Source organism: Amblyraja radiata, chromosome 25, assembly GCF_010909765.2.
Source record: "Amblyraja radiata isolate CabotCenter1 chromosome 25, sAmbRad1.1.pri, whole genome shotgun sequence".
In the NCBI taxonomy this organism is placed as follows: Eukaryota; Metazoa; Chordata; class Chondrichthyes; order Rajiformes; family Rajidae; genus Amblyraja; species Amblyraja radiata.
Window position 1 is genome coordinate 12,390,830 of NC_045980.1, and position 13,332 is coordinate 12,404,161.

The 13,332-nt window shown below is 44.2% G+C and overlaps 1 protein-coding gene across 1 annotated transcript in view; it reads left to right on the forward strand.

Annotated features, from left to right (window-relative positions):
* The window catches only part of aacs (acetoacetyl-CoA synthetase), a 127,902-nt gene extending 115,105 nt beyond the window's left edge, over positions 1-12,797 (forward strand). The window contains exons 16-18 of the mRNA XM_033043183.1: positions 7,079-7,137; positions 9,266-9,468; positions 9,981-12,797. Coding sequence (XP_032899074.1) covers positions 7,079-7,137; positions 9,266-9,468; positions 9,981-10,118 — 400 coding nt within the window. The 3' untranslated portion in view covers positions 10,119-12,797. The remainder of the gene's footprint in view (positions 1-7,078; positions 7,138-9,265; positions 9,469-9,980) is intronic.
* Positions 12,798-13,332: the final 535 nt, after the last annotated feature.

A 13,332-nucleotide genomic window follows, 5' to 3' on the forward strand; every position in this document is an offset into this window, starting at 1 on the left:
ACCCGTTCACATTAGTTATCCCAATAGGCCACTCGGGACAATTTACGGAGGGCCATTTATCCTACAAATCTGCACATCTTTGGGATGTGGGTGGAAACTGGAGCACCTGGAGAAAACCCACACAGTCACAGGGAGAACGTACAAACTCCGTACAGACAGGACCCGTAGTCAGAAACCGAGTCTCGAGCGCTGTGAGGCAGCAGCTCTACCATTGCGCCACTGGGGAGAGATTTGATAGAATGTGCTTGGTTTCGCTGGGCGGAAGGGGATGGAGGGGCCACCCAATACATTATGAGAAGTAGATAAGGTAGAAGTCAAAATCTTATTTGTATAATGGCATCAAAAGCAAGATGGCACGAGTTTAAGGTGAGAACAAGAGTTTTAAAGGGGATTTGAGGAGAAAGAATTTGCCAAAGGGATTGGTTGATATCTGACAAGTAGATACCTGCCTGAAGCGATTTAGTGTAGTTTAGAGATACAGCGCGGAAACAGGCCCTTCGGCCCTCCGAGTCCTCGCCGACCAGCGATCCCCGCACATTAACACTATCCTACGCACACTAGGGACAATTTACACTTTAACCAAGCCAATTCACCTACAAACCTGTACGTCTTTGGAGTATGGGAGGAAACCGAAGATCTCGGAGAAAACCCACACGGTCACGGGGGAAGGATGTACAAATTCCGTACAGACAGCACCCGCAGTCAGGATCAAACACGGGTCTCTGGCGCTGTAAGCGCCGTAACGCAGCAACTCTACCGCTGCGCCACTGTCCCATGGTGTTGGAATCAGATACAATTAAGATATTTAGGAGACATTTAGACAGGTGTTTGAACAGGCAAGGCATTGAAGGATATGGACATAATGTGGGCAAAGGATTCCTGTCAATGGGCAAAGCTATCAGCATGGACAGAGTGGGTCAAAGCCCATGTGTCTGTACTGTATGTGCTATATGGCTCGAACAATTATCAAGAGCTACATTTGGAATTTGAGCATGGGCACAGATGGTTTGGTTTATCACTTTCTTTATTAATAATAAATTTTTATGGTTGTCTGTACCAAAATTATAAAACTTCTTGGAAAGTTGATTTATTTTTGTTCTGATTTATGTTATAAAACGTTCTGCACTGTGGAAAATATTCCTTCAAAAAATAAGACTTATTAAACAATGCAAAATAGTGCTGTTGTCAGCTGAATGGCAAGCATTCCCTTTCAAAAATGCGCAGATGAGGCAGAATACCTGAAACGTGGGAGACATGGACACAATTAAATTAGGACAAGTTTTTAAGGTCTTATTTAATCCAATCTGCAATCAGGATATCCTTAATCTAACTTTGTAAAAGGATAAAAAGAGAAAGAAAAGGAGAACTGCCAAAACCAGTCATCACTATCGATTTGGTCTCTGACATTGTATCAATTTGGCTGGGTCTATGCAGGTTTCAATTTAGTTTAGAGATACGGCGCAGAAACAGGCCTTTCGGCCCACCGAGTCTGCACCGGCCAGCGATCCCCGTACATTATCACAAGCCTACACACACTAGGGACAATTTACACATATACCAAGTATACAAACCCAAGGCGATTACGCTACATACCTGTCCGTCTTTGGAGTGTGGGGGGAATCTGGAGATCTCGGAGAAAACCCACGCAGATCATGGTACAAACTCCGTTCAGGCAGCGCCCGTAGTCGGGATCGAACCCATGTCACAGGCACCGTGCCACAGGAAATTTTCCTTTCCTCTCTCCTGTATTTAGTTTCAATACACAGTGGTGCAGTGGTAGATCTGCTGCCTCACAGCACCAGGGACCGGGTTCGATCCTAACTAGGGATGCTGTCTGTGTGGAGTTTACACGTTCTCCCTGTGACCACGTGAGTTTTTCCTCGGGATTCTCTTGTTTCCTCCCACATCCTAAAGACGTGTGGATCTGTAGGTTAATCAGCTTCTGTAAATTGCCCCTAGTGTGTAGGATGCAAAACAGGGATATCATAGAACTAGTGTACGGGTGATCGTTGGTTGTCGTGGACTCGGCGGGAAGAAGGGCCTGTTTTCCAAGCAGTATCTCTTAACTGAACTAAACTAAACAATTTGTAGGTTCATTGGCAAATATTTTGATTGAAACATCACAGAAGCATGCCCAGATTTTGACCATGTTAGATTTTAAAAAACGGCATCTCACCAGCTTTCTGATGTTCGGTCCTGCCCGTAAGTGTACTAGCGTCTCAGGACTGTTCATGCAGATATATATCATGTTATCAGGAAATGCTGTCAGGAACAAAATCAATGCTTCAAAACATAACCTCTCATCAGAAATGGAAATGGTTGGAGATTAAAACAAGCTTTAAGGTACAGAGAATGTAAGGGGGTGGGGGGCAAAGATTGGAACAAAAGCAAAGATTGGATGGACAGCATTGGAAATTAAATAGTAAAAAGGATGATGAACGATATAATCCTTATTTGGACATCATAAGGATACAGTGCTTGTTAAACATGGTGGGTTAAACATGATTTTCATGTCTATTTCTTTGGTTATACATTGCCAGCACAATGGGGCAGCTTGTGGAGCACCAGAGACCTGGGTTTGATCCTAACCTCGGGTGCTAGCTGTGTGGAGTTTGCATGTTCTCCCTGTGATCGCATGGGTTCCCTCCCAGTGCTCTGGTTTCTTCTCCACATCCCAAAGATATGCGGGTTTGTCAGTAAATTGGTCTCTGTAAATCACCCTAGTGTGTTGGGAGTGGATATGAAAATTGGATAACAGAACTAGTGAGAACAGGTGATTGATGGTCGGTGTGGACTCGATAGGCAGAAGGGCCTGTATTCAAACTTAAAATAGAATTGCATTACGTGTGCTCAGTTCATTTCCCAGTTCTTATTCTCTTCAGTACAATATGATTGATGCATTGTCAAATTCTATGATTATGTGTATTTTAAACCCAGAATTGTAGCTTTAGAATTGTAGCGATACATTGTACTTGAGCATCTGACCCCAGTCATTGTAGACAATTCTGGGATGTTTAACATGGGAGTTTAACTCTTGACCCACCAGCTTACAAAATGCAGGTTTGGCAGCAACTGCAGTGAGATAGGAGGCTTTGGAAGGCCTTCTTTCATCCTTCAATTGTATATCTTATGGGGCTGTCCCACTGTACGAGCTCATTCAAGAGCTCTCCCGAGTTTAAAAAAAAATCAAACTTGTGGAAGCACGTAGAATGAACGTAGCGGGTACGTCGGAGCTCGGGACGTCTCTTAGCGGCTCGTAACGCTAACGGCAGGTACACGGGAAACGCAATAATCTTGGGAAGACTCGTGAAGATTTTTCAACATGTTGAAAAATGTCCACGAGAGCCCAGAGTACCTACGAGCGGCCATTACCGTAAATCTCCGAGTTCGAATCAGGGCAAACTCGGGAGAACTCTTGAACGAGCTCGTACAGTGGGACAGCAGTGCTCTTGCTTGACTTTTTTACCCTGTTGCCAGCCGGGCAACCTTGGCAGCTTTTTAGGTTGCCAAATGACAGTTTAGGTGGTCATTTAAATGACTTGCATGACGCGTGCGATAATATGCTCGGACGAAGTGCGTAGTTACCAGTCGGAATTATACTAAATGAAGCATTCACATATTATTTCTGCTTCAAATAAAGTCACAATCAAAACATTCACCAATCAAGACATGATATATCCCACAATGACATGCAGCAAAATTATAAGACAGTATCTCAACTCTTTTTACACATTGCAATTTGAATGCAATTTATATTAGTTCTTTCCACTTCCAAACAAAAATGTGGTTGGATTATTCAGCGTATGATCAACCTGTGTCAATAAATCCTGGATCATGGTAACATATATGCGTACGTATAGTTGTGAATGTTGCTCATTAAATAACTACAGTACTGATACTCCATATTAAGAGCATTGATTTGCCGATAAAATGAATTCTGTAATAACGTGTCAACGGTAGCAGTAACAATCGAACACTGCGGTTTTAATGTTTCACGTATTCACAATATAATTAATCCATCTTTATGGATTAAAACAAATAATAACATTGGGAATTAAAACACACTTGATTGCATTCCGTTATCAAACATAGTCAATGTTCGCTCTGAAGACATTTCCAAGACAATAGGGTCAGGGAGGGGGGGTGTGTGTGAATCAGTGCGGGATGGATAGATAGCGGGGGGGGGGGGGGGGGGGGGGTTAGAAGGCAGTCGGTGCAGAATGGATGGATTGAGGCAGGTGAATTAGTACGTGTTGGTTGGAGTAGGTAAAATTGTGAGGGGAGAGCACGGGGGATGTCAGTGATGTTGAATAGGGGGGGGGGGGTTCAGTACGGGATGGATGGGGTAGACAAAAGTGCTGGAGAAACATAGCGGGTGAGGCAGCATCTATGGAGCGAAGGAAATAGGCAACGTTTCGGGTCGAGACCCTTCTTCAAACTGTTCCCCCCATTCTTCTTGAATGGGAGAATCAGTACAAGATGGATGGGGGGGGAGATCAGCGCAGGATGAATGGTGGGGGGGGGGGTCAGTACAGTGTGGATCGGAGGGTCTGTGCAGGATGAATGGGTGATCACTACAGGATGAATGAGAGGAAGGTGCAGGGTAAATGGAGGGTGGGTCAGTACGGGATGAATGCGTGGATTAGTACAGGATGGATGGGGGATCAGTACAGGATTGATGGAGGAGAAGTGCAGGATGGATGGGAAAGGGGTAAGTACAGGGTGAATTGGGGAACCAGTGATGGATGGATGGGGGGGGGGGGAGAGGTGGCAAGAGAATCAATGCGAGGTGGATAGGGTGATTAGCGCAGGATGAATAGATTGGGGGGGGTGAGATGGGGAGGGGAGTACAGGGGATGTCAGTGAGGACTGAATAGAGGCGGGAATGGGGATCAGTGCGGGATGTAGAGGGGGTCCCAGGATAAGGGGGGGGGGGTAGTGGAGGGTGCGTGCAAGAGAGAGAGAGAGAGAGAGAGAGGGCGAGGTGGGGAGGAAGGAGGGTCAGCGCTCCTCGAACAACATCGCCCGCTGCCTTGGCCGTTGGGAACTCCTCGCCACCGCCTCCCTCCTCCGCCAGCCAACAGCAAGGTGCGGGGCCAAGCGGTGCACCTCAAAGATCCTATAGCTATAGGATCTTTGGTACAGCTGCTTCAGAAGGGTCAGAGCGAATGACGGGCCCCGAACAGTGGCAGCAACGGCCGCGACAGCGGCTCCATCTCCACCTCCTTCCTGATAGTGGCCGCTGCTTGCAAATCCACTAACGGCGTTAAAAAAAAAAAACCCTCCCGCATGCTGAGGACTCCCCCCCTCCCTCCTCCCAGCCTCGGCGTGTGGGAGGGTTTTTTTTAAAGCGCCGTTAACGGGTTTGCAAGCAGCGGCCCATATCAGGGCGGGCGGGGTGCAGGAGGAGGAGGTGATGGAGCCGCTATCGCGGCCGCTGCTGCCGCTGTGTGGGGCCCGTCATTCGCTCCGACCCTTCGTCACCACGCACCTAGTATATTTCCCATGCAATACAGCCGTCACCGCCGACACAAAACATTGCGTTCCTTTTCTCCAGAGATGCTGCCTGACCCGCGGAGTTACTTCAGTATTTTGTGTCTATCTTCGGTACAAACCAGTATCTGGTTGCCAAGCCGGGCAAAATGACTCGGTGTTTAGGTTGCCTGGCGGCGCTTTGAGTGGTCAGTGGCACCCGGGCAACCGCTAATTTCGAGCCCTGGACAGGCCCATTATGATCTTAACATGACAAATGCCTTAAAGTGAATCATGGATTAATTTAAGGATTAAAGAATTGTTCCATTGGCAGCATCTCACTGATGCACTGGTTACCTTAGAAACGCAGCATTTTTTTACCTTATTCATTTTTTGGGGGATATTTGATCATTTCAGAGGACATTTAAGAGTGACATACCTGTCGACGTCTGGTGTCACTTATCAGAAAACAAGGTGCAAATGGCAATTTTACGACATAAACAATTTCATGGACACTGAAGCTATTTAAAAAAATCCATGTTAACATAAAGAGTAGAATTAGGCTATTTCGCCCCTCAAGTCTACTCTGCCATTGGATCGTGGCTGATCTATTTTTCCCTCTCAACCCCATTCTCCTGCCTTTTCCCCTTAATCTTTGATACTAATCAAGAACCCATCAAACTCCTCATAAAAAATACTCAACGACTTGGGCTCCACAGCCGTCTGTGGCTATGAATTCCACAGATTCACCGTCCTCTGGCTAAAGAAATTCCTCCTCTTGACGATCTGAATTTAAACTCCATCTTCCATGGTGGGGCCTCTGGATTGCTGTGGATTCACCAGCTCGGTAGTTGAACCACAGTCCCATCACAAGCACCATGCCTCCTTTTACTGCTTTTACTCCTTCTTATTAATTGACAATAAACGAAACTGTTGTTCTTTGAGGCTATTGAAAACAGAACAGACTCCTCAGTGGAAATGAAACAGTTCATGTTTCAGGTGTTGGACATGATGTCAGAATTCTTGCCTTTTTTTTGTGATTTTCGTCTTTTGTGTATAAAGGATTTCCATGGATTAACTTCTTATGTGTAATAGATTGGAGGTTTTTGAATCCGTCATTCGTTCTAAAATAATGAATAACAGTGGTGCAGCGGTAGAGTTGCTGCCATACAGCATCAGAGGCCCGGGTTCGATCCTAACTATGGGTGCTGTCAGCACAGAGTTTGCATGTTCTCCCTGTGACCCTGTGGGTTTTCTTCGGGTGCTCCAGTTTCCTCCCACATTCCAAAGACGTGCAGGTTTGTAGGTTAATTTTCTTCAGCATAAATTGTAAATTGTCCCTGGTTATTAGGAAATCCTGTACGGGGATTGCTGGTCGGTGCAGACTCGGTGGGCCGAAGGGCCTGTTTCGGTGCTGTAGCTCTAAACTAAACTAAACTAAATTAAACCATTTGTTCTTTTTGTGCTTCCTTCACTTACATATGTTTTGAACTGTAGAAGGCAGTCATGATGTGCGTTTCATAATTTAACCCCATTCTATAAGGTGCTCAGTGGAATGTTTATTTTTTGAAGTTGTATTACTCAAATATGTTTCTCCTTTCTGCAGTGATGGCACCTTGAATCCAAATGGAGTGAGATTTGGAAGCTCTGAAATCTATCACATCGGTAAGCTTTAAAGTGTGGAGCTCCAATGAGGTGCTTAGCAGTAACTGCACAGTGGCACAGCTGGTAGAGCTGCTGCCTCTCAGCGCTATAGACACAGGTCGAACCTGATATCAGCTGCTGTCTACGTGGGGTTTGCACATTCTCCCTGTGACCCTATGGGTTTCCTCCGGGTGCTCCGGTTTCTTCCTGACTCTATGATAGAGAAGGTGAGGGCAGTATAAAACTGGACCATCATTGCTTGTGGCAGAGTGTGTTTTCTCAGCTGCCACTGGAAGTACATCCTCTGTTGGGCCTATTTTTACTGTGGAGTCGATGGTGGCCTCCCATTTTAGGTCCTTGGAGATGATGGTTCCCAGGAACTTGAAAGACTCCGCAGATATGACTGTGGTGTTGTTGATGGTGAGTGGGGGGAGGGGAGGGGTAGCGCTCCTAAAGTCTACAATCAATTCCACTGTCTTAAGAGCATTGAGCTCCAGGTTGTTGCGATGGAACCAGGACGCCAGCTGTGTCACTTCCTGTCTGTAGGCAGATTCCTCCCCATCCTAGATCAGTCCAATCAGGGTTGTGTCATCCGCAAACTTGAGAAGCTTGACAGAGGAGTCAGTGGAGGTGCAGTCATTGGTGTAGAGAGAGGAGAGGAGAGCGGAGAGTACGCAGCCTTGTGGTGCTCCTATGCTGAGGGTCAGCGGGTCCGAGATGTACTTTCCCAGCCTCACATGCTGCTTCCTGTCAGTCAGGAAGCTGGTGATCCACTGACAGAGGGGTTCAGGCACAGTCAACTGGGACAGTTTGGAGTGTAGTAGCTCTGGCACAATGGTGTTGAATGCAGAGCTAAAATCCACAAACAAAATTCTCGCATAGGTCCCCTGGCGGTCTAGATGCTGGAAGATGAAGTGCAGGCCCAGGTTGACTGCGTCATCCACTGATCTATTGGCCCGGTATGCAAAGTGCAGGGGGTGCAGCATGGGGTTTGTGATATTTTTCAGGTGGGCCAGCACAAGTCTTTCAAGGGTTTTCATGATTACGGAGGTCAGTGCGACTGGCCTGTAGTCATTAAGACCAGTAATCCTTGGCTTTTTGGGTACAGGAACAATAGTGGAGACTTTGAAGCAGGTAGGGAGCAGGTAGGAAGCAGGTTTGCAAGGACTGGTTGAAAATGTCTGTGTAGACTGATGCCAGTTGTTCGGCACAGAGCTTGAGAGTAGAGGGGGAAACATTGTCCAGTCCTGGAGATTTCTGGCTGCTATTTCTACATAAGTTTATGGCACATTAGATTCCAAGCCCTTGGGTCCAAATGACTGCTTTGTTTTACATATCTAGAAGCAATGACGTTGAAAAATGATGCTTTTTTAATCATGTGTAATGAAATTCTATGTCAGAATACAGAGCCAACAACTTAAAAGTGCGCCTAGGTTGTTATTTTATGTGAACCTTGATTACTAATCAGTCGTGAAGATATTTGGCGGGTTTGTTTGGATAGATTGCCATTGGCATAAAGCTCAAAAGATTGGCGCAACAAAAGTTCCATTCGTTTTAATGATAATCAGAAGTGATAAAGATAAAGAATATTGTTATCTTTTTGTTAGTATCCTTAGGTCAACAACAAACTCTTGCAAAAACCAAAGCGCTGGAGGAAGTCAGCGAGCCAGGCAGTATCTGTGGAGGGAAGATGGACACAAAAGGCTGGAGAAACTCAGTGGTTCAGGCAGCATCTCTGGAGAAAAGGATTAGGTGACATTTCAGGTCAAGACCCTTCTTCAGACATGAGTATGAAGAAGGGTCTCGACCTGAAACGTCGCTTTTTCCTTTTCTCCAGAGATGCAGTCTGACCTGCTGGGTTACTCCAGCATTTTGTGTCTATCTTCGGTGTAAACCAGCATCTGCAGTTCTTTCCCACACCCAGCATCTGTAGAGGGAATAGACCAGACAACGTTTTGGGATGAGATCTAGTCTTAAAAATATTCACAGTTATTTTTGCATCGCAATAACATAAAAAATTAAGTTAGGCAAAACTACAGCAGATTTGTCCATTGAAATGTTAGTGGGATGTATTGGGAGGTCCATGTGAGAGCAAGCAGATTGTTTTTGCTCTCTTTCTGAAAGCAGTTTGTGATATTTTGTCGTGCAGTTGAAGCTTTTGAGGAGGTTGCGGACAGTCTATGTGTTCCACAGTACAACAAGGACGGTGAGGAAAGAGTCATCCTGTTCTTGAAAATGGCCTCCAATCAGGTTTTCACAGTAGACCTGGTGATGAGGGTGAGAAGTGCCATCCGAAAGGCTTTGTCTGCGAGACATATTCCTGCCTTAATACTGGAGACTAAAGACATTCCTGTAAGTTGCCGCACTTTTGTTATATCTGTTCACATTCTCAAGCAAACTATCTTTTTTTTGTCTTTTGCGGAGTCACAATTTTTTCATATATCGACGTGAACTGTCATGTGGAATGATTGGAAGTAGAGTTTCCATCCCATCTGCTTTATGCACTTAATTAATTCCATTGAAGATCCATGTGTTTTCTATAAATACAACAATAAATACAGTGATGAGTGCAAAACATTCTTCCTCATCTTTCTCAAGGTGCATCCTTTTTTTCCGAGGCTATGTCCTCTGTCCTAGACTCTCCCACTTGTGGAAACATCCTGTCCGCATCCCCTCGATCCAGGCCCTTCACTATTCTAAGTTTCAATGAGTTTCAATAAACTCCAGTGAGTACAGTCCCAGTGTCGTCAAACGCTCATCATACATTAACCCAATCATCCCCGGGATAATTCTCGTAAACCTAAACAGAGGTGACTTGTAAAGCAAATGAAACAGTGTTGACATTGACGTTGTTTTTTTAATAGTACACCGTCAGTGGGAAGAAGGTGGAAGTGGCAGTGAAGCAAGTTATCGCTGGCAAGGACGTGACACATCACAGCGCCTTCTCCAACCCAAAGTCTCTTGAGCTCTACAAGAACATCCCAGAACTCCAGAATTTCTGAAAGTCTTATTTATATATGTGCAAAGTAAATTTTATTTAATAGAGTAATTGTCTCACTTGGAAGAGACTTGGTGCAGTTCACTGTTTTGTTGTTCATCTCTGCTTCTGCAAAATCGAATGTGCTTATGGACCTACACCAATAGTTGCACAAGTAAAATGGAGGCATCTTTAAGATTGGAAGATTGGCTCGATTGGGTGTAATGGTGGTTTTACATTCCATTAGTTAATAGAATATAAGCAAAACACTGCTGAGGAACTCAGTGAGTCATAGCATTTGATGCTGCCTGACCCGTTGAATTCCTGTAGCAATTTACTTTTTTTGTTCTGGACGCCAGTCCCCTGTGTCTCCATTCATGAAATATATCTTTGGCAAAGATACAAAAATACTGTCTCAACTAATTCTGAAGTGTCCCTGTCCTCGAGTTAGGTTCAATGCTTTCCCCAGTCAAACAAAATACGGTTTTTGGTACTGTCTGATTGAAATGTGAACATTTTTTTTATAGATAGGAAATAAAATAATAGCTTATTAAATCAAGATAGTCTCATTTTTACTTTGATGTTGAAATTAATTTGATTTAATGGAATAAGAAGTCTGGGGCAAATATAGTAAACGGAATGTTGTAAATACTTGGGTCAGGCAGCATCCATGGGGAAATGACTGACATCTGTAGTCAACACCAGTCGACCAAAGTTTATCTGGCCCATAAAGATCCTGCAACACCAATTTACATCCCTGAACCCATCTTTTCCTTCTTTACTTGTTCAACTTCTTCTGCTTCTTTTCTGTCTTCCATCCTAATACAAACCTTTGTAATTATTTTTTCTTTCTTTCCCTGCCTCTCTGCACCTTTTGGAAAATCTCTCGCCTCTCTATAACAGTTTTAACAAACTGAAACAATGGCTTAGTTCCTTCTTCCACAGATGTTTAACCGCCAAATCTTCCTGTTTTTATCTCGGCGTTCTAGGAACTGCAATATTTTACTTTTGTGTTGTCTGGCCCCATTGTCAATTCTTCCTTAGCTGTCTCAGTTCTGCATGACAACATAATAATGAGATAATTGATCCTCTAATGCACAACAAACCTGCACTACACAACTGTGTTTTAAACTCTTTTATTGCATTTGATATCCCTTATTTGAAAATTCAGTTTATGTCAGAAAAACTGAGATTGCACAAGTCTTAAGTTGTCACAGATTTTGACCAGTGGGGTAGAATTTATGGTATAAATTAAACGGTGGTTTTAATGGAAAAATAATGTTGAGTACCACAGCAGATTCTTTGTCATTGCCTTTTTCCCTCAGTTGTAAAAGCACAGAAAATGTTTAAAACATTATGTATGTGTCTGACTCAAAGGAACGGTTAATAAAGCAAAACAGATTGTGATTGTTTGCTCAATATGCGGGTTACTAAATTCTGTAGTGATCTTGTTACAGTTACACAGCATGGAAACAGGCCATTCGTGCCAACTTGTCCATGTCAGTCAAGATGCTTATCTGAGCTAGTCCCACATGGCCCATATCGCTGTAAAATCTTTACTATTCGTGTACCTGATTATATGTCTGTTGAATATTGTAACTGCATCTGCCTCTACAGCCTCCTCTGGCCACTTGCTTCATACACAAACCACCTCCATATGGCAACGATCCCCCTTGGGTCTCTTTTATAATATTTCATCTCTTAAACTTAAAACTATGCCCTCCTGTACCATGGGGGAAATACTGTAACAATCCACCTACATCCCTCATAATATTACATTCCTCTATGCAGTCACCCCTCAACCTCCTGAGCTCCAGATTCACAGCCTATCCAATCTCTCCTTATAACTCAAGCCCCCAGTCCCAGTCACTAGGAATCTTTCCTGCACTTTTCCAGCTTAATGGCATCCTTCCTATAGCTGGGCAACCAGGACTGCAGAAAATACAGAAAGTGTGGCCTCATCAATGTCTTGTACAACTGTAACATTACATGTGTAGGAAGGCACTGCAGATGCTGGTTAATACTGAAGTGTAATTCCTGTACTCTATGCTCTGACCGATGAAGGCAAGTGTGCCAAATGTCTTCTTCACCCTGCCCACCCATGTCACCACTTTCAAGGAACTATGTATCTGTCCCCCTCTTTGTTCTACAACACCCTCCTGGGCCTTACCATTTACTGTACAAGTCCTGTTCTTACCAAAACATCACACCTCGCGCTGGTCTGAGTGAAATTCCATCTGCCATGCCTTGGCCCACGTCTCCAGCCTATTTAGACCCCTTTGTAATCGTAGACAACCTTTTCACTGTCCACTATAACGCCAGGTTTTGTGCTGTCTGCATTCAAACTATTCATATAGATGACACACAACATTGGACCCAACACCGATACTTGCAAAAAATGCTGGTTACAGGCCTCCAATCTGGAAAACAACCCTTCACTGCCACCCTCTGACTTACCCTACCACCATCTGAACACTGTATATAATGAGCTTGGCTTTCAATCTGCTGCAGGTCATGAAGCATGTACGTTCTTTGGGATCCTGCATGACCTATCTAATATCAATGAGACCATCCATTTCCTGGGCTGACACTTCATTGATCAGTTAAAGATAAGGCATTGTCTTTTAACTGCACATGTTTCCGGTATAAATCCCTTTAAATTGTAAGTTGTTTGAAAATAAAATTTCTTGCTGTAAACCTGGGATATTTTCTCAAACGATTCAAACTTATTTCAGTAGTGATTTTAAGATATCCATAAATTTGATGAGTAGTGTTTGCCTAATTTATCAATAGAAAGAAAAATGACCAAAGATAAAATTGCATGGATTCTTCTCTTGCTAACATTATTGATCCATTTTGTTTTATTTGGAAAACACTCGTTAAGCAGTCTTTTTTCAATACAGATAATCTGCCATTTATGCAGCACGGTGGCGCAGCGGTGGATTTGCTGCCTTACAGCGTCAGAAACCTGGGTTCAATCCCGACTACGGCTGCTGTCTGAATGGAGCTTGTACGATCTCCCTGTGGGTTTTCTCCGAGATTTTCGGTTTCCTCCCACACTCCAAAGACGTACAGGTGTGTAGGTTAATTGGCTTGGTATAAATGTAATTTATCCCTAGTGTGTGTAGGATAGTGTTAATGTGCGGGGATCACTGGTCGGTGCGGACTTGGTGCGTCGAAGGGCCTGTTTCCACGCTGTATCTCTAAATGTTACTGATCAAAGTGGCATCAGAATATGG